The following is a 27,547-nucleotide window of genomic DNA, read 5'->3' as shown; positions in this document are numbered from 1 at the left end:
AGGGTGGGAACGAGCTGCCAGGCCTGCTCGCTCTACCTGCGCAGTTCATGCACGCTTCTGAAACCAATGGAAATATTTTGGTGAAACCCAACGTATTTCTAAAGCACAGCTGCTGACAGAAGAGATTGTGACTGTCAGTTTTGTGTCATTCTGTGCTGGAAGACAGTGCCCAACTGTATAAAAGGCTCTGTTAAAAATAAGCAAACCGGAAAGGGTATCAGCTGCTTCATTTCTTTACTGAAAATCTAAGGAGAAATCACAGCTTTCACTGAAAATGCACTGAATGCATGTTTAAAGTCATGACTATTGATGGAAAAAAAAAAAAAGAAAAGCAAACAGCACCCTAAATATAACTCTGAAACTTATCTATTGCACCAATTCTAGCAGAGACTTCTCATCTCTAAAGTTTGCTAAAGTAAGATCAGTTTTAAACTGCAGCCTGGCCTGTATCGTGTAGTTTTTGCAAGAACAGGTATTAATGCTGGTGCGCTTCCCCCCCCTTAAGAAAACCACTAAAACAAGGGGACACCTAATTTTTTTTATTTTTCCAAAGCAGGAAAAGCTGAAAAGCTAGGCGAGCCCTTCCCTAACAAAACATCTCAGACAAGCTGTGGAGTTCAAAAACACTCGCAACAATTAGAGGGCCAAAACGAAAGTGCCGTTCCTGAGCTTCAGGCAGATGACATTTGCAGATAACCTCTGCAGCCACGGCACTTAAGGCAACTCAAGGAGCGCTAGGAAGACACCAACGTCTGATTTTCCTGACGTTTGAGGAGTTCCTTAGCGTACGATTCCACCCCAAATTGGATGGCAAGGCTCTGAGCTAGCGGTATTTACGATTCGGAGGGTAACTCACAACACACACGCCGAAAGCCACAAACACCCCGTTTCACTCCCAAGGCGCTAAGGAGTCGAGCGCGGGGCCTCGCCCCAACCCCACACACGGCCCCGGCCCCCGCCGCCATCTCCTGGCCCCGGCCGAGCGCGACAACCCGGAGGGGGCTCCCTTCTTTCGGCCTCCCCGCTCCCATTCCCCTCCTCCCCTCCTCCCCCGCCGCCCTCCCCCGGTGCTCCCCGGCTCCCCTCGGAGCCCCCCCGTGCCCTGCAGGGCCGCTCGGAGGCGGCCCGGTGCCGCCCGCCCGCCGCTCACCGCGCTCAGGCGGATGCCGCCCTGCGTCTTCGCCGCCATCTTGGGGGCCGCAGCGAGCGCCGGGCCGGGCGAGGAGGGGGCGGCGGGGAGCGCCCAGCGCGCGCACTTCCGGCTCGGCCGAGCCGAACGGCTCCCGGGCAGGGGCGGGGCGGCCGTTGGGCCCCGCCCCGCGCCCCGCCTGAGGGACAGGGCGGGACGGGGGCTTCTGCGCTTTTTTTTTTCTTTTTTATTCTTTTTTTTTTTTTTTCTCTCCCTGTTTTTGGGCAGAGCTGCCCCAAACGTTTCGTGCCCTGGTTTCCAAACCAGCCCCAGCCGCCCCTGCCTGTGTTAAATGCCCGTTTCTGAGGCTGGGGGCTGACACTGCCCCCCTTTTTCCTCCGAGTAAAATAGCTAACTTCGTGAGCCTTTTCTGGCCCTGCTAGTTAAGAAACACGCGCCCACATGATCTAAAGACCTCACCGAGTCAGCAAAACGTAATTAATAAAGCTGTCAATTATTGTAAAAGAAAGGTGCTGCCTCGAGCTTCCTTATCTGTCAGAACCCCCCCCCCCATACGTGAAGTAACCCAGGTGTTGCCTCTCCTTGTTGTGGTTTGCTGGGCTCCTGCTTACCTGACACAGCCTGGGGAGGAACGAGTCCTATAAAACCCCAAGGTAAAGGCTGCAAGTGCAGAGTTCATAGCAGCAGAGGCTGCCAGGCTGCTGCTCCACGCTCTCTCCTGCAGCTGTAGCATTGGATCGCAGCTGTTCTGATCTGATCAGAAGTGTAATTCTGGTTAGCTGGTGAGCACACCCTTTAAATGCATAATTGAGATGGAGTAATGCATAATGGCGAATGCCGTGTCCTGCTACCTGCAACTGTTTGCTTTTGTCCAGCAGAACAAGCTCAGCTGCAAGCCCCAGAATGCAAGATAAGAACCAAAAGTTTGATCAGATGGCTTTCATTGCCCTTGCTCACCGCAGCTGCTCTGTCAGATACACTTGCATAACCAAGATTGCACAGTTCCCTTCCCCCTTTTCCAACTGGGTCTGGCCTGTGTTTGTCAAAAACAGCACTGAGGTCAAATTCCAGTGCCTTTATTTATGAAGCAAGTCAGACAATTAAGAAAGACTGCGTAAAGGAGTACACTCAGCACGAGCCTCCCTGATTGAAGGTTTAGCACCACCTGTATTCTATCAAGTTGCATACAGGTAACATCTGCAAAATGCAAGAGGACTAGAGGCCAGAATTCATACTTCATGTAGTATTTACCCACAGAAAATTCCTCAAGTGTTTCATCAAAGTTACTCTATTTCAGCTATTTGCAGGTATTTTGAGCAGTGCAGGGCTACTTACCTTGAGTCCAGACTATTAATTTTTCTTCCTGGAGAACTTTAAATAGCCAATAGTTTTACATGCATTTATAGCTGGGAAGCTCCCTGGTGGCTATTGTAATCAAGCTGTGTGTTGCTCTACAGCTCCTTTTGTCACCTTCCCAGGTTTTCATTCTATAATCTCAAATTTGTGCTGTTAGAAAGGAGCTATTATTTTGGTTGCAGAGAAAAACAAACACCCACCCACAGATATGGGTACGCATCACAGGAGAAAAGGTTCAAAATAAAAGCCTGAGATACAGTAATTCCTGGTGTCTAAAACCTGACAGGCCACTCACCCTTTGCTGAGGAAAAGCCTTCAACAGACTTTGAAATGCTTTCCCCTGCTTTCTTCAACAAAAGCCTGTAATTCATGATTTATTTATTTTTGAGGTGGGGCCTAGCAAGCCTTCCCATAAACATAAAGGAGTTACTGGCAGCCCTGGGGTTGCAGTGAAGGCCCCTGCTCTGGGAGTTATCATGGAAAACATACCTCAGGCTCCTCTACCTGGAAGTGCCATCAGTTTCGAACAACCATTTTTCTCCATCAGCCTGCTCCTGCCACTCCTTTGCTCTGTTTGCAGGAGTGGAACCGAGAGACCTGGTCTGCTGGGCAGTCACGGCTGCCATTAGCTCCTGCTGAATTTTTGGAAACGGAGCATCAGGAGACAGCCATCATTTAATAAGTGGGTAAGCTGCCCTGGGATAGTAATTGCAAAAGATGGAGGTGTGTTGTTACTGCCAAACCTAAATGGCCAGCCCTGCTGATTTTTATTTGATTAAACAGGTACTTAGGAGGCATTCAGTGCCTCAGTATTACTAAATTAGCCTATACTACAGCATTTCTCAGCAAACATGCAACATACTGCAATGATTTTCTAAATACCCAGTATAACCAAACATTAGCAGCTTTTCAGGTGCAAGATACATTGCTCTACCTTACAAAAGACGTGCAAAGACTCAGGAGAAAGGGTGAAATGTGAAAAGCAGCTTATACATCAAAGTCATTGAAACCATGCTTCTCTAGCCTTAGGCCTTCTCAAGCTCAGTTGTACAGAAGAGTTCTCTTCCTTCCAAATGAAGAGGCAGTACCTTCAGGGTATTTAACCTGAATATACGAAAGCATAGAGCCTGAAACTCCGAAATCTCTGGTGCACAGAGAATGAAGGCACTGTGCAGCAGCAGCCCCTAACTCCCTGGGGAGAGGCACTTCCTCCAAACAGGCGGCCAGTGCCTGTCAGCCGCTTGGGCAGCGATCCTCTGATGCTGCAGCAGCAACTTCCTTCATCAGCTAGCTCCACTTGCTTCTTCAGGGTGCAGAAATCCTGGAAACTTGTCCCAGCAGCACAGGACTGGGTGAAAAGATCAGGAATGTGAATGATGGGGACTTTGGAGGGGCTTGTGATGAGAAGACTGGGGAGGTGGTGGTGCAGTCCTTCCCTGTGGGGATGTGCATGGGCCAGCCCAGAGACACTACTGCAGGGATCCAGACTAAGCCATCATGCACTGAGTGCAAATTTGAGAGCTTTTACAGGGTCAGAGAAAAAATAGAGATGGTCTGTGAGCAGTAAAGGTAGTCTAAAAATGAGAACTGCATTTGAAGAGGTATTTCAAAATAACATTTAATATTATTAGAAGAATTACATTCAAATGTAGTACAGAACACACAACCATTATTCAATGCTCCGTATTTAAAGTTCTGCTATTCTTTGGCAGTTATCTTGGTTGCACCAACTGTATTTTTCTTCCCTTCAGGAAAAGGAAACTCTTGTGAATATTTAAATACTTTTCCCTCTACGTATCATGCACTGTTGCTATGCTATCCCAAAGCTGAAGTATCCAAGAGGGAAAGCTAAGCTTAGTTATTCTGAAAACAAGCAAAAACTACACAACACAGAAGAGGCATTTCCTCTCCAACTCTTGGTACTGAGTTTGAGGCTAAAGTTTTTCAGATGTGTCCACAGTTAACCCAGACGGCTTTGGTAGTACCAGTTTTAGAGTAGTACAACCTCCTCCTTCCTGTGGATTTAACAGCAGTAGTGTAAAAATTAAAATGGCCACAGTCAGTCCCATATAGAAAAGGAATAAAGTTAAAGTATTAGAGATACCTTTAGACCTATTTAGCTGCAAGCTTCTGCCACCCAAGTAGGACTGTTTTAGTTAGAGCCCTTTCCTCCTTGTCCATATCCCTTTTATGACACAAGATCTGCTTATTTACTAAGTTTAGAAGACTTTTTCCTCTGATGAATTAGACTCTGCTTCAGTAGAATGCTTCTGCAAGCCAAATATCTGAGGCCATTTAAAGCAGCAATCTGCAGAACCACAGAACAAAGGCAAAAGTGTGCACAGAAGGCACGAGAGAAGAAGCAGGTGGTATTTTCGTAGAAGGTAACATCATCTTAGAAGTCAGAGAGCTCTATGCTCCTAGGTCACAGATTCTAGTTTTAATGCTCACCACCACTGCCTGGGTGGCGGGACAGAGGAGTAACTGATGTTTGATCCCCTGCACGTCCCAAGTACATGCAGCCAGAATGGGACATTCCCTTTCAAAGGGAAGGATGACAAAACCCTCCGTCTAAGTTACTGCTTCACCACCTTTAGTTAGTGAGGAAACTAAGTGAAGACACGGGTTTATAGCGTATAGGAGAACGCAAAGCAAAAGGTTCAGTGGCAAAAAGCTGTCTTAGATTTTTAACAGCAGATCATCATAATTTTAAAAGAAGTCCCTAAGTATGGAATGCAACCAATAGAAAGCTGCAAGTAAAACTACCAAGTCATCCTGAGTATCAGCAATATTCTTTTTTAAAAAATCACTGTATTTATGAAAGTAATGAACAAAATTATTTTAAAAATATCCTGCTCCAACTTTCAAGTGATGCTTAAAAACAATTTTTTTTGCACTTGTGCTTATTCCAACAGCAGTAGATTGTTAATAAATTACATGAATACAAGTAATTCACATTCCTAGTCTAGTGACTACACAATATTACACTCGTCTGTTACTTTTCTTACTGTAAAAATTCACAGAAACTAAGTTTAGCATAAGCCTGTTATAATGTTACCTTCATACAGTATTACAGTATTATCACAGCAAAGCATGTTTTTCAGCATTTCATAGTTTTAGTTTATAATCCAAAGATGGACTCATACATCCATAGGTAAAAAACACTGCAGAATAACATTGTCTTTCTTGTGTGAGTTTTGCAAAAATCCCTGACCTCATGACCCAATGACATTAAACCATTCATTTAGCATGTTCCATTTTTTTTTTTTAATTAGAAAAAAAAGAAAACAATAATGATGAAGTCCAATACCAAGTACATTTACCTCAGTTGTGGTGTTCCAAATAACACAAGAAGCACGTACCAGTCTGCAGGCATATCTAACAAACCCATTTCTCTAGAAACAAAGGTGTTTAAATAAAAGAGCAGACAAAGCTTTTCACCACAAAAACTATGACAAACTTCCCTCTCAGACAAATCAGCATTGCAAATTCAATCAGAAAACCCACTAAATACAAAAATTCAGTGGAGTCCACCTCCTCACTGTTTGGTGGCAGAACTAATCACTCTCTTCCCCGTCCTGGATGGTGGAAGCAGTGCAGCACCAGAAGAAGCTGCACATGGAACATTACTGTAGTCATGGCACTGAGAATGACCTCCCGACCTCTGTTAACACCTAGGAACAGCCAAATACATCTGTTTGTATAAAAAGTGTCCTTTAAAAAATGAATTTTCTTTTCACTTTAATTAGGCTGTCAGGCTACAGCAATTTATATTTTTACAGGATTATCTTCATTTAACTGCATTTCACAAGTTGCAAAGTGATCTTAAGCGCTGAAAGAACAAAAGTTCTTTCACTTAAAAACTGAATTAGAATATTCTTAATAAACAAATTAAAATCAAAAGCCCTCAAAGTAGTGCAAATTATAAAATGTTACTGCATAGGTTTGCCTTTTATGCATGTGTTTGCTTTTTATTTAGGAATCACTAATCCTGAAGAATGCTATTATAATACAAAGCTGAAATTACAAACATGATAAGTTTGCAGTTATTTGCACAATGCAAAGACTTATAAAATACATCTGTTTGAAATTTAAATTATTTGTTTAGAAGTTGGTAAGCATTGGGACAAGTTAAAGAAAGGAGTAACAGAAGGGGGCTTTAACATCATGAAATGGCTCTTCTGCAAACTGATTGTACACTGACATGCAATATTATTTTTTTTCCTCAAATTTACTTTCAGAACACAGTTCCAAAAGTAGTTTAAAGTACTTACTTGAGAAGTTGCTGGATAAAACGGTAGAGTTGCTACCTTCACCAACTCAAAAATATTCTTCCATTATTTACAATATCTTTTTAATCCTTCACATTGAAAACAAGTAAAAGAATACAGTAACAATGGTAAATTACTACTACACTGCACTTCCTCCTTCCCGTCTCCCCAGAAACTGAAGAATCCTTCTTTTTAACACCAACTGGAAAGAAGTACACTGCAGAAAAGCAGGAAGAAACCCCAAATGTAGTTTCAAAACTGGCGAAAAAAAGAGAAGAATTGCAGTATATATATATATATATATATATATATATATATATATATCTTTTTTGCTATTTATCCACCACAAGTGAAGCATCTGACATGCAGCTTAACTTTCCATGTTTTCAAGGAAGTCACATTCAACGCTCTCTTCAAGCTGTTGCAAGATCTTTATGCCATTACTGCCAACGTAGTCCACAGAGAGAGGTGCAGAAGTACGTGAATGCTGGGATTCACTCCCGTTTGTTGTAAATGCACAACACAGAGTCTTGAAGAAGGGCATAAGCTGGGTGATGCTTGATATAGTGCGGAAGTTCAAAAGAGGAAATCTGTGCCTCTTGGAAATTCCCTCGTTAGTGTTGTTTGTTTCCTGTAAGCATGCAAACCAAGGTTTACCAACATTTCTGTACTGACACAATGTTCTACTAAATATGGCTTATTTGAAGCCTGTACTATACACTTGTTTTTATACTGAGAGATCCACAGCCTGCAGCTCTATCACTATATAAACTGTATAGATGCTACACTGAGTTATTTTTACATTCAGGTTTGAGCTGCCATTAAATGAAAGTCTTACACTTTCAGAATCCTGCCAATCTAGACTAGCCTTTAGAAACACATATCAAACAGCTGCAGAATATAGAGTTAACTCATAAATACCAAGTAATGCCCCTATTCCTTTTTTCTGTAAGTATCACTCCTAAACCTTAATGGTAATTTAAAATGCTATTTTGGTAAGCATTTTTATTTTTGCCAAAGAACAGCATGCTGTTTTCATAAATACCAGTCCTGTCTGTCTGAGACAAATTGTTTAAACCTGTGGGCAGATTTAAGGGAACAACAAGGAAAATTGCCACTCCACACTCAAAAGAAATCTGACATCTTCAGGAACTATTTATGAAAGCAAGCAGATGCATTTTTAAAAGCCCCAGGAATATTATTATAATATCTAAAAACCTCTTGCCTAACTTATAAGCTTACCACTTATTTAGAAAAGTTAACAGCTTCAAAAGAAAAAAAAAGGGACTCAAATAAAGCATTTTTTCTTTACCCCATATTTCTTCTTTAGCAGATCCATGATTCTGATTATATGTGGTCTGCATTCTTGATGATTTTCTACAAAATGAGAAGTCACATCAGATGACTCTGTGTCCACCTCTGGGACAAATGCCCATTTGTACCTGAAACAAATCGAATACATTGATAAGAAGACAGGTAGAAAAATTCCATTTGAATCACATGTAGTTTAGCAGAGCACTGGTTCGTTCACAGAGCTGTCATACGTATAATGTTGTGCTATCACCAGAGCCAAACTTAATGAACAAGGAAGTTACTGTCAGTACTTAAATGCAACCAGCTCCAAAAAATCCCCAAGTGTATGCAAAGGGAAAACGAAGAGCAATCTCTGTTTTTCCCTTCTCTACATTTTTCTGTGTGAGGGAATCTTCAAATGAAGTAAAAATCCTCTTACACTGACAAGACCAAAGTGTTTTTCTAAATACCCCAAATTACTTTTATCCTTGCATCAATGTTTGCACTTGTAAACAGAACAAATGGAAAAATTAACTCTAGAAAAAAATATATCTGAAATTACTTTAAATGACAAGAACAGATATGACTTGGAGAACACTTAAGCAATTAGAAGACTTACATTTGAAACAAATGCATCCTGTCGGGTGGAAATGAAAGTGCTGTGTCCAAAAACTTACAAGCTGATAAGTACAAGGACAGCTCATTCTGCTGGATGTCAGATCCACTGCCATCACCTGAGACTTTCTGTTTGCTTATTTTGCTGTTGCTTCTGTGTTAGTTACAATTGAGAAATGCACAATTAAAACACGAATCCAACATTTTTCATTAAGCCAAAGGAAAACATCTACGTTTACACAAATGTGCACCTGTATCTGTGTGCAATAAAAGCCTTATTTTTTTTGTCTGTATTAACACTGGGATTAATATAAGAAGAGGGTGTAAGCAGAAAACTGGTATCTAAAATATTCAGAAGAAAATGTCAAAATGTTAAATATCCAAAACACTTACTTTGCATCTCTTCTATTTTTGTATGCAACTATTAAGTACCATTTTTTGCATCTAGAACTATTTTAGCTGCTGAAAAAAAAATCCTAAACTGATTCACCAGTGCCAGAAATACATGACTGCAATTACAAAACGTCCTGCTGTCTCTTTTCTATCCCTGAGGAAAAATTTAAAAAAAGTAGATACAGAGCAAGCACAATTGCTAACAGCTTTCACAAGTTTCACAAGCTTTCATCAGAGAAATGGTAATTCTTACTTTGATGGTTCATCTTCCTCAGTTAAATCTTCTTCCAGTTGTAGAAATGTCTGAATCTTTAAATAAATAAATAATTTATGGGGATGCCGAAATGTTCATACAACTCAACCGTTAAAAAATATAGTAGTGTAAGTAAAATAAGAAATAGCAAGCTCTTGGTTTACTTTCATGACTTGAAACAAATTATTAAGTCATGCAAGACACTACATTAGCAACAACAGCAACATCAGTCAAAAAGGTATTTCCTAAAGACAATGTTAATTATTTTCCCAAATTATCAAACTAATGTAGATCTCTGAAAACACTTCCTTTTTCAAACAATGGGTATATCTGAGAAGAAGAAAAAGACAAAATGCAAACAACAAAGACAAACTAGTTGCAAGTTACTACTTATTCCTTACCAATTCAGTCACCATAATTGGCCATAATGAGGTTAGATGCTGAGGAGAAATCCTTAACAAAAGAACTCTGAAGAAGAGAAACATCTGTGCGGCAACTAGAGAAGTCTGTCCAACCCGGAGGTTCTCAGACAGTCGCTCTGAAATAAACATTCAAAAAGTGAAGAAAAGTATTATTTTCTTGAACACGTGTTGTTTCAGGAAATCAAAAATATAGAAGGTGACAGGATAAAATTTTTGCTTTCAGGTTCAGTCCCTTGCACTCTATTAACAAGTATGTCATTCAGAAGAAGTCTGAAAACATAGGGGTTTTTATATTGGACAAAATTATGTCAAAACTGACATTTGAGGGGAACAATAACCTAAGAGTGGCTGGTAGACTGCCACAAAATAATCCTGTTTCCATTTATATTTCTAGGCCAAAGGCTTTGGTTATGCAGATTCCTGTCTCTCTCTTAATGAGATTGTTTTTGGTAGAATTCAGAGATTCATAGTATGATAAATTTTAAGAACTCTTTTTAAAAAATGGAAGTATGACATTCCTTTCTAACACAATTTATGTATGTATCACAGCTGAATAAAAAAGACAGATGAAAAGACCACAAATTTTACCTTGTATTAAAGGAAGATACAGATGATACTGATCAGTTTCTCCACTGAAGACAGCGAAAGCTTGCCGCTTTAACAACATTGCTTTTTGCTCAAAACTTGGGTAGAGTTTTAAGGCGCTGCTCTGCATATCTAGAACATACAAGAATTACTTCTTATCTACCATATAAAGACTTATTGTGATTTGGGATTAAAATAATTTCAATGTCCTGAGATATTTTAAAAATATAAACTCTCTTTAGGTCTATGGATTGGAATAATGTATTGATGTTGATCCAGATCTACTCACACTAGTGGGAAAATTACATGAAGCAAACACTGCAGCTCAAATGAGGCTGCCCAGTATTTTCAGGCCGTCTCAGTCCTAACATGCATGAATCTCCTTCTCTTTTCAGCCTCTTAAATCCATAGAGGAGTGCTCTCAAGACTTACTGAGCAAAAACTGAGATGGTAAGATAAAAAATATATATTGTTTAAAAAGTGCATTAAAGAATTGACAGTTCTGCATTGTAACCCTTCAACTACTCTCTTTTAAGAAAGGTCTGAAAAAGGGACAAAAGCTTCTGCTTCTTTCAAAGCTCCAGGCAAATTCAAGGGGTCCAAACCTGCCTCTTCCCCAAGGACTTGTTCTTCTGCACTGTCCTCAAGCCTGAATGAGAGATCAAAGCATGTTGCTCAAAGGTTTTCTGCACAGGTGCACCACATTCCTGCAGCTCTATCCAGTACACAGATGCATGCAGAGTTAGCCCAAGTCTCCTTGCTTTCTAACAGGCAACAGTTGCTACAGTCACACTTCAAGAACTTAAAATTACCGTCAAATGTGCTTGCAGGAGTCCAATATTAATGTTTATTGAACAAAAATACTTTTAAATATTGTTTGGCATGTTTTAAACATTACCAAAATACAGAGTCAATTTAGGAAACTTGTTCAATTTAGTTTTTAGCAGAGAATAAAGTTGGTAACGATCAATTATGCAGACGCAGCATTCTCTGCATTTTATCAATACATTATTAAAAATACAACTAATAGCTGAAAAGCAAATACAATTCAAAGTAATGTAGAAATAAGTCAGCAGTAGCTAGTACTTACTCATCAGATCTTTAAACATAGTTTTCTCGTGTGTTAGAAGATGATCAATAATGGATCTCCAACTGGATAAGATATAGAAGGAATTAGACAACCAGAGAAAGCTTTGGTGTAGATTCACCTCAAAAGATTTTGTAAAATATTTCATACTGGGAAAGAGTTTCCAAAGTGTATTCAGAATGCAGAATCTTACGTATTTTAACACATACTACATTATAGGTCCTTCAGCTCTATCATGTGCAGTTCTCAAATCACTAAGGGGAGTTATCAGCATGAGACACATTTATTCTTCTGCACCATAAAGAAAATTTAAGTGTTTATAACCCATTTAGCATAATAAGTTGTTGAGCCCCATTTTTAACGTTATTAGATTCTGTAAGAATGCACTAAAGAGAATTTCCAATATTAGCCCATTCTCCTTTAAACCTTTCTTTGCAAATCATAGAATAGAATCTTGGAGCGCTGCAGTCTCACGTCTTACTGATTGCATGAAGTGTCCATTTGGAAAAAAGCTGGATCCATATACAGCTCGAGAACTTCTTTTTTCCAGGCTCGCTTGGTATAGGCGTATCCACTCAATGAGCCGAGCAACTGAGAACCAGCACGAAAACTAGGAATGTTGTAGGTACTGGGGGAAGAAAACAATAATAATAAATATCAATCTTTAAAAAGTTAAATTTATGTACTCAGAAAATTAACTGGTTTCCCCAGAATTTTTAACCAAATTATCTCAGTAACAGGTAGGCTATGTCTACATTATCTCATAACTCATAGCAGTAGGAGATCTGTTGATCAAAGCAGTTTGTGCAGAAGCTCCTCACATTTCCAGTGTACCTTTTTTTAGGGAGATGTTTTTGGACTAGTCATTTCACAGCACTGCCTGTCTCCACTACAGGTGTGGTTCAAAACTTCCCCAAAAGAAAATTTCCAAACTGGTCAACAGGTTCGGCAAGGCATAGCAGTGAAGGAGTGCTGGGCCCAAGCATAAACTGGTAGGAGGATGGAGAAGGGACCCTCCATGAACTGATGCTTGTCCTCTGGCACCTTCGTTCTGCTGAGGACACAGACACCAAACAGCTTCCTGGGAATCCTGGTTACAGCAGCTGCTCTGACCATGGCGGAACTCAGGTTTCAGGCTGGAGAGGTGGCACTCAGACTAACAGGAGTACGACTTTTAGTTGAGAAGGGATGCAGTCAAGGTCCTCCAAATGGAGACAAATCACAGCATTTACTTCAAAACTAAACTACTGCTCAAAACTGCTAATGTAAACATAGTCATCATTACCCTGAATTCTGTTTGTCCATTACAGCAAAGAGAATGGTCAAGAAAATCATTCTAAAAGCACAGAATCATAACTCAATGCAAAACCCAGCAATGTCTGCTATTGCTGCATGAGTTTGGTAGGGCAGAGTGTACACTTACTGGATATACAAGATATGCTCCCAAAAGGGAAGTTTTGTATTACCCTGTTGTGGAGGATGGCTCATCATTCAAATTGTAGAACCACAGAATGGTTTGGGTTGGAAGGGACCTCAAAGACCATCCGGTTCTAACCACCCTTGCCATGGGCAGGGACACCTCCCACCAGACCAGGTTGCCCAAAGCCCCATCCAGCCTGGCCTTGAGCACCTCCAGGGATGGGGCATCCACAGCTTCTCTGGGCAACCTGTGCCAGTGCCTCACCACCCTCATGGTAAAGAATTTTCTCCTTATATCTAATCTAAACCTACCCTCTTTTAGTTTAAAGCCATTATCCCTTGTGCTGTAACTACAAGATCATCAGAAAACTAAGGCACAGAGAACTTAAGAATAGCTGACAGGCTCACTGATTCTACATCTGAGCAGCTTTGCAAAGTAATGGTTGCAAAATCTACCTAGTAGTCATGCTCATTACCTGTGCTCTTCCCTTTGGGAGGCACGTGTGTGTCAACAGCAGAAAGAGGGTGGTGAAAAGTAGTCTCAGAGGTTTATTTTAACTGACTGTGCCTCATTCCCTAGATTTTCCACAGTGAGCAGAGATTGAAGTTCTTCTGGGGTGTCATTCAGGACAGCAGTCTCTGAGCGCAGTTTTACAGGACTATGGCTCATAAGGTTTCCCCAACAAAGGGAAACTTCCTTTCACTTGGGAGACTACAGATAATTTTCTAGATCAAAAGATCATGGTACGGGAAGGTAAAGGAAGGGGAGAACATGTTTGTCTGTTCCTTACAGCTGATGACCAAATTAGAAAATTATTTGTATGAGACTTTGTACTTCAGATCTCCAACTTTACAGTTCCCCTTCACTATTAGGCATTCCTGAGAAGAAGGAAAACCAAAAGTCTTACAGTGTGGTCAAAATCAGACCTAATAAAAATCAGACGTGCTGAGAGAGAAGTCACCTGTGGTTGCGTAGGTAAGGAAATACATAATATAGCAGACGGGAAATCAATGGCACAGCTTTCTCCTTCTCATCACTCCGGTAAACCATGTCCAAAAGAGAAGCAAGAACCTTAAAAATGAAAAGAATGTCTCATTAAACCTATAGTAGGTATTTCTCACAAAGGGGAGTAACATGCTGTGTTTCAAGATAGGATGTGTGCGCTCATGGGATGCCTCGTTAAATATTTAAGCTCCAATTTAGTTTATCAGAAAAACGTAATGTATTCCTCTGCTCAATAATATCAATAAATAACCATGGATGAGAACAGCAACTGGAACACTGGATCCTACTTACTTCTGCAAGGAGTGAAAGAGCTTGGACGCTGTATATTGAAGGAGCAGAGGCAGAAACCATTGACGATGGTGCCACTGAAGTATCTACGAGAGGCAAAATCAATCGTTTAGTTTTGACTTCAGACATGACATGGTTAAATTTTGCTGTTTGCTAATTTTCTTCCCAAACAGAACTGTTTCTTGCATGCTGGTATTACAATGAAATGCTCCTGGGCATCTTGCCACAATGACATACTTCATGCCTCGTGCTGTTCTGTCCCATGTATTGCATGCACCTGTGATAACTTCTCCTCTGTATTACATACAGTATGTAGATATTTAGTAAACCCACTTAAGTTGGCACTGTTAGTGTAGGGCAATGAATATTTTTACTTTCATCTGTATTACTTCCTTCTCACACAAACAGCACACTGACACATTGTACTCTTTACTGACTTAAGCAGAAGAGAGAAAGCAATGGAAAGTCAGATGAAATCACATTACCATTCATATCTTCAACGTTGAACTCATCTGGTAAAATCTGAGGCTGAGCTTTCACCTCCAAGTTCCGACTCAGCCAACTAGTCTGTTCCAGAGAAGAACCAGCAACAGTCCCTACAGCCTCTAAAATCTTTTGGGTCACCTCCTGTAAAATAACCAGACAATACATCATCAGATGAAGCCTACTGTTACTTGGACAATCCAGTGAAGTCCTTTTTTACATGGAACTTGTTAGGAAGATCAAAAGTAGGTGCTTTTATATCTTAGAAACATAAATACTTCTCTGATCTATTTACTTATCTGTGCTCAAGATAAGCTACTGCTCACTTCAAATAAAGCAAGGCATGAAAATGGGAAGCAGGAAAAAAAATCAAGTTAGACTAGCATGGAAGTTTTGGTAATGATTTTCCATGCGAGTCATTACCACTAATACAGTATCTGTTCAGCATCAGTCCTGACACACTTTCTGCATTAGATGTCATCCATCACAGACATATCTGAATTGTTCAGCCCCTCATAAATGGCATACAGATGCCTGTATTGTTTTGAAACCTCCTAGTTCCTTTTTCTTCCTTCCATATTTGGAGAGCATTAAGTGAGGATGAGTTCCGTCTTACGGAAATTCATCTGTCCATATTCAATTCTTTATGTTAGCGGTAAGACAGACAGCCCATCAAACTATATTCATAGTCACGTTTTAGCACATTTTATTCCAAGTGAAATGAAAAGCTGGTCACTCTAGGGAAGCCAAATCCCAAGTACCCAAATTAAAGCAGAGGTTGTGTGAAGAAGCTAAAAGATAAGATGGCAAAACAGTCTGTTTTATAATGACTGCCATTTCGCTGGCCAGTCTCTGAAGCAGAAGTGGAGACTCACAAAAGTGTTGGCACACAGAAGTACCATAGCCATAACATTGTCTCACCTCATAAGAAGCGTTTGGTTGGCTCAAAACTGCACCTAGATGTGTAGTGTTTAAATTGTTCTAGTGAAACCACAGTTGGTAGAGGAAGAGAATCCTGCTCTGCTCCACCCCTTCTTTAAATAAACACGAGCCGATAGTCATTTACGTTGCCAAATCCAGCTATGAGCTTCAAGGATAAATTATGCTACTAATTTTCCTACATAGTTTTGAGATTTCAATACTTACCCACGTGACATGAACTCATGACCATCAGATTTGTGTTATGATTTGAACTCTGAGAAAAATCATATAATCATCCAGGGAAAACAGCTTTCAACAGTCCACAGTTGCCACTGTGTTTTCATGCATTTTTGACATTTTGTTAGAGACATCCCACGCATCATGTCTCCCATATTTACCGGGTATAAGTTATAACATGTGAATGCACATTCAAACATTCTAGAAAGACAGGTGAACTCAGACACAAAGTACACATCAGGCCACCTCCACTTTTACTTAAACAGTGCCAGATGTATGAACTAGAAGAAAAAGTTATACACGTATAGACTGTACCTGCAAGTCTTTTTGGTCTTTTTTGTTTTCTAGCGTAGGTGTCCTGGTCACAAAGTCATTCAGAGTACTGTGGGAAAATCAATTCAATCTGAGTTAGCAGTTGGATAGGTCTACTTGAAACATCCATAAGCCTTCTTCTCTCTTATGCAGTACCTGAGAAGCAGAAAGTGTCCAGGAGGAGCCAAGTTCAACTGCACAGACTCCTTCAGAAGTCCTAATAAGGACTGGAAGTTCTCCTGCAAGGCTGAGACAGGCAGTCTACCAAAAAAAGAACACCAAACACACCCAAGTCAGAAGTTAAGAGTTAAGGCAAAAAACAACATACATGTGTAACTTGGTGGCCCAAAAGCTTCCATCGATATCAGCCCTTCAGATCCTGCACCTTCCTAACTGATCCAGCAGTATGGTCTAAGTATCTGGTGCCACACACTGTATGTGTGCGCTAGCATCCGTAAATGCTAGCAGCACGTGCAGTATGCCAGCACTGTAAAAGTGGTGGTTTTCCAGGGGAAAGAAAAAGCATAAAGTTTATCTAACTCCACTGCCTGCCAGCTTACTTCATCTCCATTGCTTATTGCATACAGTATATTGTACGGTCTAATAAATCCATATGAGAAAAGGCAAGTATATGAGGAAAAGTTTGATTAAAGGAATATTTTCAATCAGCTGTCTGACCCTCTAAATGTCCAGCATAGACTGCAGCCATAGCAATTTTATTGTGCCTTTCTGAAAAGGAAGGAAAATGCAGAAGTTCTCTATTGATTCCTCTGGAAACACAGACCAAATAAGGCAAAAGGTCATAAGAACACACACAAGTGTCTTGCTAATTAGATGTCTGAAGTATATTGCTCTAGTAGTATGAAATGAGACTTCTGGACTGGCATTATCAACAGATCAATGGAAAAAAATGTCATAGCCCAGTTATTTTGCCTATCTGTCACGTAACAATGAAGTGGCAACAACCATTTCCTACGCAAAGGTGTTCTGTGACATTGTGACACGAAGATCAAAGTAAAGCGAAAATAGCAATGCTAGCTGTTATCCTAACACTTTGAGTAAAACAGAAAATGATCTTATATGACTAAATTACCTTTGAATGAAAGCATAACTGAACTGCAGCATTGGAATATCTACAAGAGAGGATTTCTGAAAAATAAAAGCAAAAATGCAGTTATTTGCTTTCAGAAGAACAGAAAGCCCAAGCTGCTGGAAAACACAACACTTCTAAGAAGCCACTGGTACTCCAGCAGGTGACCAGCCATGATACAACTATCTATACAACAGTACAAGGGAATTCTGAGCTTTAATAGAGCACCCCTGTTTAAAAGTAGTCACATTACTTCTAATATCCACTGCAGTTTTTCAGAGCTGTAGAAGCTCCCATGATGGCATGCATCACAGCAGTACTGGCTTCCTTGAAAGCCAAATGGAAAATAGAGTCAGCATAAAGTACTTCTAACTGTTCAGATAAGGGTAAAGGAATAGAAACATGTCACTGAGTCATCATCTCTAATATCAAGAGGACCCTCCACCTTTTCATTACCAGCAACTTCTCTAGCAAAAATATTCTAAAGAATCTACTTACACTGATTGATTACAGAAACCCACATTCTGGAAAACATAACAGGAACAAAAGAAAATTTCACACTTAAAAAGTAACTTTCCTTCTAACAACATCTAACATATGTTGTTCTAGGTCTATTCCAATGTATTAAGAAAACAAAATTATCTTCCTGGTTACCTCTTCACCCTTGATTTGTGATGGTTTCTTGACTACTTCTTTGACTAGATGTAATATGGTATCAATTTTCAACGTGTTAAGTGCACATATTAAGTCCACAAGAATAAGCTGCGATGCACTAGCCACTGGAAGAATCTGATGAAACAAAACAAAAAACACATCTGTCAGATCACTGTACCATGCAAACCACAAACCTGAAAAGCAGCTTTCCGTGTAACAACTCAAATATCGTTACTTAAACAAAACTTAAATGATAGAAGTTAAATCAACCATGCAAAAATTCCCCACAGATTTCTCCCAATACCTTTATGAAGACAGTTAAATGCTGGGTCCTGCAACTGGGTCTTAACAACCTGATGCAGTGGTATAGGCTCGGCAAAGAGTGGCTGGGAAGTTGCCCAGCAGAAAAGGACCTGGGGGTGCTGGTTGACAGCCAGCTGAATGTGAGCCAGCAGTGTGCTCAGGTGGCCAAGAAAGCCAACAGCATCCTGACCTGTATCAGAAATTGCGTGGCCAGCAGGACCAGGGAAGCAATCATCCCCTCATACGCAGCACCAGTGAGACCGCACCTCGAGTCCTGTGGTCAGTTTGGGGCCCTCACTAAAGGAAGGATATTGAGGTGCTCAAGCGTGTGCAGAGAAGAGCAAGAAAGCTGGTGAAGGGACTAGACTGGTGAAGGGACTATAAAGACTTATTAGGAGCGACTGAGGGAACTGGGGTTAGTTTGGAGAAGAGTAGGCTTAGGGGAGACTTCATTGCTCTCTACAGCTACTTGAAAGAAGGTTGCAGCAAAGAAGGTGTCAGTCTTTTTTCTCAGGTGACAAGTCATAGGACATGAGGAAATAGACTCAAGTTGCACCAGGGGAGGCTTAGACTGGATATTAGGAAGAATTTCTTCCCTGAAATGGTGGTCAACAATGGAGCAGGCTGCCCATGGAAGTGGTGGATTCCCCATCCCTAGAGGTATTTAAGAGATGGGTGGACGTGGCTCTAAGGGAGACGTGGTTTAATGACTTGGTAGGTCAGGTTGATGGTTGGACTCAATGATCTTGAAGGTCTTTTTCAACCTAGATGATTCTATGATTGTATGAATTTCAGCATGCCCAAACAGAAGCAGAAAAGAAAGATCTTCTGTTCAGAACACATGCCTAGTTACAGAGAATATTACATCTCTAAACTTTCTCTGGAAATGGAGCTGATCCAAGATATTTAAAGTAAAATTGGCAAGTTGTAATCCTAAAATTACAACCCAGTACTGAATAAAAAATGGTTATTACTGTCAGACAAACTGCTAGATTGTCATTTTTATCTGATTATTTACTTAGGTTTAATTGTAGCCCTGATGTTCTGTGGAATTACATACAGACAAAAGCATTCTAGATTTGCCTTCGTCGCTTGTAAAAACAAACAAACAAAACCAAAAAAAACCCACCACCACCGAAAAAACAACCATCAAACAACCTATAAACAAGTCCAGAGTTTAAAGTCCAGAGTTATGATTGCATGAATGCAATGTTTGCCTCTACATTGGAAACCTAAGGGTTCCTTCTCTTTAGTTTCACCTTCATTTTACTTTGATTCCTATGAGGTTTCTTGCTATTCCACACTGCTGCAATTGCTGCCATCAACTGGATTCCAAGTTGTGCTGTCAATGGATTCATGAAGTCCAGTATTTTAGTTCTTAATGTCTATAGAGGGGGGAAAAAGAAAATATTCCTTTTAACTTCAGAAGGTAAAGGCTAACTCACAGTCTTTAAAATATTCTTCCTTTTCCAAAGATGTTCAGAAAATACACAGTAACAAAAGAATCTCTTTGTATATTTGGCAGTCAGGCCAGTTTTGCTAATTTGCTTATGAGTTACTTGTATCCTTCTTGGCGAAGGGAAGCACATATGTTAGGAAACAGACTGCAAAATATAAAAATTTATTGTGTTGTTTTTTCTCCTACACGTACTTTTCACTACTGTAGTTTACCAATATCTACAGAAAAAGGGAAAAGCCTAGTATTTTTATTCCCTCAAGTACATGCTCTACTGCCTGCAGAAGGTGCAGACAATTGTTTAGCTCTACAGCAATTTGTAACAGAAACTCATAGGAAAAAAAGCAAACATATAAATATATATACACACACACACACATTTATATATATTATATATATATATAAATAAATAAAAAGGTCAGGTAAGGGACCGGAATAGGCATAAGGAATATGTAAAAATCTACTTTTATAGGAAGATACTGTAGATACTGTGCAAGTCAGGAGCTCATAAGAGTTCTTCAAAAATTCTTTATGCCCCAGTATCATTCTGGAACTGACAACGCTATTCCTATGAACTCTACATAAAATACACTGGGGAGGGGGAAGGAGACAACAGGGATGATGAGATATGCAGCAGTTTAAAAGAACTCCTACTTTGGTTGCTTTAAAGTATGCTGAGGAAGAGCCTTTAGTTGTTCCAAAGAAGTCAGTTGGTCTTTTCTGAGAGTCTTCCCTCTTTATAATGCTCCAAAGAAGGGACATGGTATTAATAATACGAGGCAATTCTTCCAAAATGGCGTTCCTAGCATTTCTCAGGTTTGTGGGCTCAGCTAATGACGACTGGGAAAGCAAAAATATGAATATTAAAATATATCGTATTATGCACCACGGAGTGCTCTCGTTTTGTAATTAGGAGACTTTTGTAATGACAACTTTAAAAATAATTCAGCTGTTCTATTTCTGAATTATACTGCTGCTGTTAAAGTCTACTGAGGTTGCTGTTGACCATTTTGGGACACAGAGGATCCATCTGTCTTGAAAATTGTTAAGATGCCATTGCTCTTATGCCAGAACACAAATGTAGGGAATACATCAGAAAGCATGTTATCAACTCAAACAAAACCAGAACATTGTGTTAATGACAAAGCAACTATAGACAAGCTGCACACCACTAGTATTTGTGTGACTATGATCATCATGAACAATTTACTTAAAACTAACTTTCCTTTCTTCAAATAAAAAGGAACTAAGTTCAGTCCCCCCTCCCTTAACACTTTTACTTAGTTCACTTCCTTGATGTATTATCAGGCTTCTTTAAGGCTATCTTTCTTGTTCAAGCTCCCCTTTATGACCTAGTCACCTCTGAGTAAAAAGCGATGCATGCTTTGATGAACTGGTGCCAAGATGTCAAGCAAGTGGTAGGCATTAAGCAGTTACCTTTTTAGTTTGATTAGGGTGATCCAGAAGGCAGAAGTGACCAATAGTTGTCAAACCTTCCAGAAGGGTTAGTGGGTAATCAGGCGTAACATTCTCTCTTTTAGTGGTTAAGCTTTGGAGGAAAAAATAAAAATAAAAGAGCTTAGCAGGCCAAGCAGTATTTCCATGAGTAAAAATTCCAACAGAGATCTATTTCTACTCAATAGTTAAGGAATACTGGAATATCAGAACAAATGATACACAAACTGTGCTTGGACAATCCCAATTCCTTGTCTAGATCTTTAAGAATAGAATTCTCCACCTCACCATAAATCTTTAATGTTCAATTATTTTTCCATACTCCTTTCACTTACTGACTGTTCTCAACAGTATCACTGTATTTTTCTTCTGCAGGGTCTCTATCCCCAGTTAGTCCTCCAACATCCTGAGTCTTGTCAGAACTGGACACTTCTTTGTACTTGGATGGCAAGCAGCATCACAGCTGCCGGTCATTCTTGCTGCTGGTCCCCTTTCCTCTCTTCATCCAACTGCATTGAGTCCTACTGCGACAGTACTGCATCCACCTCATCTGGGCTCAAGGGACAGATGCCTGCATATGCAGCAGGGTTTGAGAATCAAACTCTGGGAGCTACAGTGCTAAACGAGTAAGTTACTATGCACTACTCTGTAGTAAGGGGAACTTAAAAACAAGTTTCAGCATAATAAATCCCACACTGCGGACTCTTACCTTGCAGATGTTTTCGTGGATGTCTTCACAGCTTCATTTTCATATTGTTTGACAAGCTCATCCAGGTTTTTACATATCTGTACAACAAATGGTGCCACAGTCCAGCCTAAAGACTTTCCAAAATAGGGCAGGGAAGATGTGACTAAGCCTACCCAAGTGGGATGCATCCCATAGCCATACTCTGGTTGCAAACCTCTAACAACAGCAGAGACGAATAATCCCTGTGAAGTTATTGGGTGCGGATAGACATACTGCATCGCACCGATAGCCTGCTGGAAATTAAGAGCTTGCTGCCATTCCTTGGAGAGGTCTGGCTGATTCTCCTGCTCCTCATGAGTCTGTCCAAGATGGTGCTCCAAGATAATCAGTACCTGCAAAAGCTTTAGCAACTCAATCTGGAGAGGGTGTTCGCTCCATATTTGATCATGTCCAAAATTGATTAGGCTCTCTTCAAAAAGATCTTCTTCAGGAACATTATGATCTCCACCTGCCATAAGCAGTTCGTACCGCTTCTGACTTGTGTACATAGATGCAGACAAAGAAAGAAGAACAAACTCCTGAATTTTGCATCTTCCAAGCAAGTTGCGTATGAACTCTACATTCTTACTCTCTGCTGCCTTTGCCATGGTAGCCAGCTGGGTCATCATTCTAATCAAGACTTCCACGCTTTTTACCTGAACGTCTCTGTTGCCAAGCAGATCTCTGTGTGTAACCTTCAAGTAGCACGGATAATATGAGCGCAGAAAACTGAGACAGAGGTAAGTGAGCAATTCTATTAGAAGAGAATGGGGACACATGGTTGGGGACTGAGTTTGAAGTTTGCCATAAAAACTCTGTCCTACAAGAGCCTCCTGATGGCGAGCTAAGAGATTGTAAATAAGATTCAAATGTGCGGTGGAACTGGTATCCATGCTAGTACTAGCTACAGCTTCAATAAATTCTTTAGGGTTTGTTTTAAGCACTGCCTCCAGAACAGAAAAAGCATATAGTACCCTCTTGGAATCATAAGGTTGCAAATATAACAGCATATGTTTGAACAGAGCCTCAATCATCTCTTGTTTTTCCTTCTGCTGCTTGAGCAACTTAGAGCTGGTAATTTCCTGGAGCTCCAAGTCCAGCTCTTCATCACTTGACAGAGATTCGGATGCTTGAGTCCTCTCGGAGTCAGCACGCACAAGGTTTAGCGCTACACTAGATTTGGAGCTTTCAGGAAGGGATGCATGGAAGGAACCTGCATGGTTTGTGGTCTCTTTGCCATCAGCTGCAGCACTGTCATTGTCCTCATTGCTCAATTCCTGCAGCTCCAGAGAAGGAGAAAAAGAAGATGTATTTTCACTGTCATGGCCTGTGCTGGTGTCTGCTGATTCTGTGTGCTCACTATTATCTTGGTCACCGTCCACCTCATGTGAAGTTACTGGATTGCAAGAGGCATCACTTTCAAACTGTTCAGTTTTTAACTCTGGCTTCTCTGGATCTTTTTCCACTTCTGCCCAAATTGCTTCTCTATCCACGGTGGTAAACTGGCTCAATGGAAGGTTTTCCTCAGAATTGCTCTCAGAGACACCAGATTCTTTCAACGAGGCCTTTTTCTTGTGAAGCCAAAGATGTATATCCTCTGGGAAAAAAAAAAATCAAGAAGAGTATACAATGGGCATTATACAAACATCCCCTATATGGAATAAATCATTGTAAGAAAAAAAAAGATTAAAAATAGTCTATTAATTGCAAAAATGAGAAAAAATAAATATATTTTTTTGAGGTAATTTTTTTTTAAAGTGGTAGAGCAGTACTAACCTACTCTAAGTGCAAGAGAAGAGGATCAAAACCCTAAGCATGTATTGTTTCTCTTATGCTATGATTCTCTAGATGCGATAATCTTCATGCTTTCTGAGCATATAATGTTTGTTGAGATCAAGGAAATTAGAAGGTTAAGAACTGAAGTTATTGTTATTATTTTTTTAAGAGCTAATATTTTCCTTGTTTACATGCTGTGGAACAAGGAAGGAATATATTAGCTCTGTGTTTGTATAGCATCTGTTAAACAGGTCCTTTTGGATGCTGTAAGTGTCTGCCATCTAATTACTTACCAATCAAGACAGAAAAACAATTATGCAAGCAGACAGCTAGGTTAACAGTAATGAAAGAGACAGATGACACAGAAGTTTCATTTCAAAGAAAATACTGGACACTTCTATGCTATCTTCCTGATCTGCTCCAGGAAAGAACCTTGACTTCTTGGGCCATATAATGCAGGACATCTCATACCCATACTGCTCCCAGCAATCCCACAGCTGAATAGACTGCCAGCCTTCATAGGACTCCATGCTTGGAGCAATCCCTGAGTCTGTACTTACATCTCAGTGTTCCCCAGCTACTCCCCAGAGGTTTCTGTAATGCTAGTTGTCTGTTCCACATTTGCCACGTGATCATATGTGGTTCATAACAGTTCTCATCATAGATCTTAAGATGAACATTTCCTAACCGTCAAATTTTGTTACTCAAGGTAAAGACTCCCTGCCATATCCCTAAATTTGGGTGGCTGGAGGTGATCCTCAACTGCAAATCCCTCTCTCTGCATTCTAGCTATGGGATACCTCAAGCTGTATGCCACAAGGGGTGAGCTCTCCTCTTGAATCAACATGGATGATCTTTGGGCAAAGACAGTTTAATCTTCAGAAGTTGGCAGAATTAGGGTTGTGTGTGTGCACCCAAAACAGCAAGGTGTGCTTCACAACCTGTCTGATTATTTTAGCATGATGCTAGGGGAATCACTAACAAGAGACATATTCTGAATAAAGAAAGTTGGTATGAGGGTGCACGGTCTGCTAGGGTAAGACTGGGCAGAAAGTAAGATTTGCCTGTCCATCCTGCCTACTGGAACAGTTCCTGGACTGACACAGTCACCAAATTGCTCCTGAATTCCATTTGGTTGCAGACTTAGTTTTGCTTGAGAAGGGATCCTGTGAACAGTGAATACACATGCAGTGTGGGTCATCTGGGAATGGCAACGAGAAGTGTGGGACAAGATCCCAGAGCAAAGCAAGAAGCAATCCAAACCAACAGTGGAGGTGCAGCCACTGTAACAGAAATTGTCATTAGGCCTTGAACTAGCATGACTTACTCATGAACTCTGCGTTAGGCATCCCCAAAGGTACTTGGATGAGGAGGAATCTACAGAACTGAGGCCAGACAACCCACTGTAAATAGGATGCCATCGCAGTTCAGAGACCACCTTCAGTAGGTGTTCAGGAGTATGTAATGCTACGCCAACACTTACAGTTTCAGCCCAAGAACAGTGTTACCTGCTGAATTTTTCTGTTTGATGTAGTGGATGGACGTGCGTTGTGTCTTTGGATGAAGCAGCAGCAGCAGGACTGGTTCAAGAATCCGTGCAACATCATTAAGTGAGAGAGCACGGATCAGCCAGCCCTGTGCTGCAGCACCAATTGCGCCATCTGAACAATTGAGACTGTCCAGTACCACAAACAGAGACCTGAACAGAGAAACCAGAACGAATAAGAACAATTGAAATCCCTAAAAAAATTAACGCAAACAACAAAGTAGTGGCAGGGAACGGACTTAGCGCATGTTCAAGCAAGCATCAGCCAATAGCTCATCTCTGCTACCAACAGCTTGATCATGCACATTTTTTCTGCTACTTCACATGCAATTGTAGAAGCAAGGCCATACATATTTTCACACTGTAGAAGAAAAGCATGCTTTAAAGTTCTTTCACATATATATTGAGAAAGACTTTTAGTACTTTTGTCTCCATTTTTGTATAAAAGTTATGATCTCATAAATATGAAGTCACTCAAAACCAAAATAAGACTTTTTTCTTTGCGTTAGTTCTATTTTGTTTGGAAAAAGTCTAACCCACTCCAAAAGAAAAGTGTCTGCCAAGCAGGAACTTGTCTGCCTGAAGTTACTCTTCATATATGAAGCTCTTTCTATTTTTACAAAAACTTCCTTCATACAAGAATGTAAAAGCAGTCTTCAGTGCACCATGCATATTGAGCACAAGTAATAGTGCAAGTGAAGATCTTCCTTTTGCTTGCATGTCTCTACAGCAAACGTTTTTTCCAGCCCAGAAAAAAGAACAGAACAAAGCATAAGTCCAAACCAGTGAAAGTGGAAAATACCTATCGAAGGACCGATTGTGAGAAGTTACTCTGCTGCCTTGGATCTCTCTGGTCAGATGCCACATGACAGAAAATCTGAACAGTGCTTCCAGCCTTGTCCCCTTTGCAAGGAAACAAAACAGATATGTTATTTTTCGCAGCATTTATCTCCGAGTAAAGTTTTAGTGATTTTTCAACTTCTAGCAAAACAATATGTTGTGCAGACAAACACTAATCCTTCTCAGGTAGTTTGAGAGCACTTGTTCATTTTGCAATAGGCTTAAATAAAATGCCATATACCCACAAATGCACAACCAAAACTTAACAGCCACAGTGCTTGCAGAAGAAAAAAAACATATGCCAATACACCAAAAATGTATTTCAGGACTCTACTGTGTAAACATTTAGACTATGTTTGCTGTTAGGGAGGTTTGAAAGTTAGATGACAAATAAGAATGCATTGCTATATCAGTTAGTGTTTAGAACTGGCAATTTTGTTTAAAAGGTTTTAAAAAGATGTCCAAACTTAAGTTTCAAAATTGCAAGTGAGAAAGTATGAAAACAACACTGAAGAACGTTGTTGTAAGTTTTGTTGTGCAAGACACTGTTCACAAATGAACTCTAGGTTATTAAAGAACTGTTTTGTCGTTAAACTAGATGAGTAAAGTAATTAAGAACTGGCTTAGTTTAAACACAGCTTACTTAATATAAGAACTAAATACTAAAGGGTCAACATTATGCTGGCATACACCTACACGTTAAAAATAATGTTTGGTTCAAATATGAAGTTTAGAAAAAATCAACACAAGAAAAAACGATTTGAGACTTAGTCATGGGGCTGGGGCATTTTGGAAATAATGACAAAAAATGCAAGCTTTTAGATGCTACGTTATTTGGGCCAAAACAAAAAATGCTCCAGCATTGACTGATACAGCTTGCATCTGGGGTTTAAATTTAGCAGTAGTCTCATGATGAATCAGCCCCAGGGAATCGCAGTGGAGTGGACAGGGAGTCTGTTGGACTCCTGAGAGACAGAGGGACCATGGAAGCGAAGAGCTGGGATGGAAGGGGCCAGATATAGTCTAGGAAGCATTGAAACAACTCTATCTCAAGTGATGATGGGTCTTCACAGTGAGTACAGAACCTACCTTATCATGATCCAAAAGCGCATGGCATATAATGTCTTCGCAGATATTTGCTGATGGTGCCAAGCAATGCAGCCTGTAGAACAGTTCCACACAGGCAATATGATGTTCCCGGGTCTCTTTGTTCAGCTGATTCCAGAGCACACAGGCTACTCTCTAGAGTATAGTAACAATAATAAATAATATTAACAACAACAACATTTCTTCACTGACTTAAAAGCTTTCTATTGCATAAAAGTACTCCATTACTGAAAGGGATTTCCAAATCTTAGTTTGGCAAAGAGCAAGAATTCAGGTCACACACTCGAACCTAAAGGAATGCAACATTCCTAACCTGGTATTACAGGATAGGTAATTCAAAAGGGACATGCACCACAAGTTGAGGAAAGCACTTCTGCTTCTATTTTCTGGGTCAAAACATTACAGATTATACATGTGTCAGACACAGCAGCTGTAAGCACAGTAATTAACAGTAAGAGCCTGGAACCAACCCTCATATCAATAAAAGGTCAGGATAAGGAGA

General features: G+C 40.3%; 2 protein-coding genes across 6 annotated transcripts in view; both read right to left on the bottom strand.

Annotated features, from left to right (window-relative positions):
* The window catches only part of MORC3 (MORC family CW-type zinc finger 3), a 30,078-nt gene extending 28,772 nt beyond the window's left edge, over window positions 1–1,306 (bottom strand). The window contains exon 1 of the mRNA XM_083819991.1: window positions 1,151–1,306. Coding sequence (XP_083676117.1) covers window positions 1,151–1,189 — 39 coding nt within the window. The 5' untranslated portion in view covers window positions 1,190–1,306. The remainder of the gene's footprint in view (window positions 1–1,150) is intronic.
* A 2,802-nt stretch (window positions 1,307–4,108) lies between these two features.
* DOP1B (DOP1 leucine zipper like protein B) overlaps window positions 4,109–27,547 on the bottom strand; it is a 45,862-nt gene continuing 22,423 nt past the window's right edge. For 4 of the 5 annotated variants that reach the window (XM_083819987.1, XM_083819989.1, XM_083819990.1 and 1 more), the window contains exons 16-37: window positions 27,028–27,180; window positions 25,901–26,001; window positions 25,061–25,251; window positions 21,759–23,373; window positions 21,032–21,143; window positions 20,249–20,434; window positions 19,398–19,523; window positions 17,836–17,970; window positions 17,185–17,240; window positions 16,248–16,352; window positions 16,095–16,161; window positions 14,624–14,765; window positions 14,142–14,224; window positions 13,807–13,916; window positions 11,907–12,053; window positions 11,429–11,490; window positions 10,342–10,470; window positions 9,733–9,869; window positions 9,332–9,387; window positions 8,690–8,839; window positions 8,090–8,219; window positions 4,109–7,408 (exon numbers count right to left, since the gene is read on the bottom strand). In XM_083819987.1, coding sequence (XP_083676113.1) covers window positions 7,148–7,408; window positions 8,090–8,219; window positions 8,690–8,839; window positions 9,332–9,387; window positions 9,733–9,869; window positions 10,342–10,470; window positions 11,429–11,490; window positions 11,907–12,053; window positions 13,807–13,916; window positions 14,142–14,224; window positions 14,624–14,765; window positions 16,095–16,161; window positions 16,248–16,352; window positions 17,185–17,240; window positions 17,836–17,970; window positions 19,398–19,523; window positions 20,249–20,434; window positions 21,032–21,143; window positions 21,759–23,373; window positions 25,061–25,251; window positions 25,901–26,001; window positions 27,028–27,180 — 4,254 coding nt within the window. In that variant the 3' untranslated portion in view covers window positions 4,109–7,147. Of the gene's footprint in view, window positions 7,409–8,089; window positions 8,220–8,689; window positions 8,840–9,331; window positions 9,388–9,732; window positions 9,870–10,341; window positions 10,471–10,943; window positions 10,988–11,428; window positions 11,491–11,906; window positions 12,054–13,806; window positions 13,917–14,141; window positions 14,225–14,623; window positions 14,766–16,094; window positions 16,162–16,247; window positions 16,353–17,184; window positions 17,241–17,835; window positions 17,971–19,397; window positions 19,524–20,248; window positions 20,435–21,031; window positions 21,144–21,758; window positions 23,374–25,060; window positions 25,252–25,900; window positions 26,002–27,027; window positions 27,181–27,547 lie in introns of all 5 variants that reach the window. The other variant, XR_014578057.1, reaches the window with a different exon arrangement.

The sequence above is a fragment of the Anser anser genome (assembly GCF_964211835.1).
Source record: "Anser anser genome assembly, chromosome: 1".
Lineage (NCBI taxonomy): Eukaryota > Metazoa > Chordata > Aves > Anseriformes > Anatidae > Anser > Anser anser.
Note: the sequence above shows the minus strand (reverse complement) of the source record. Positions and strands in the feature narration are given on the sequence as shown.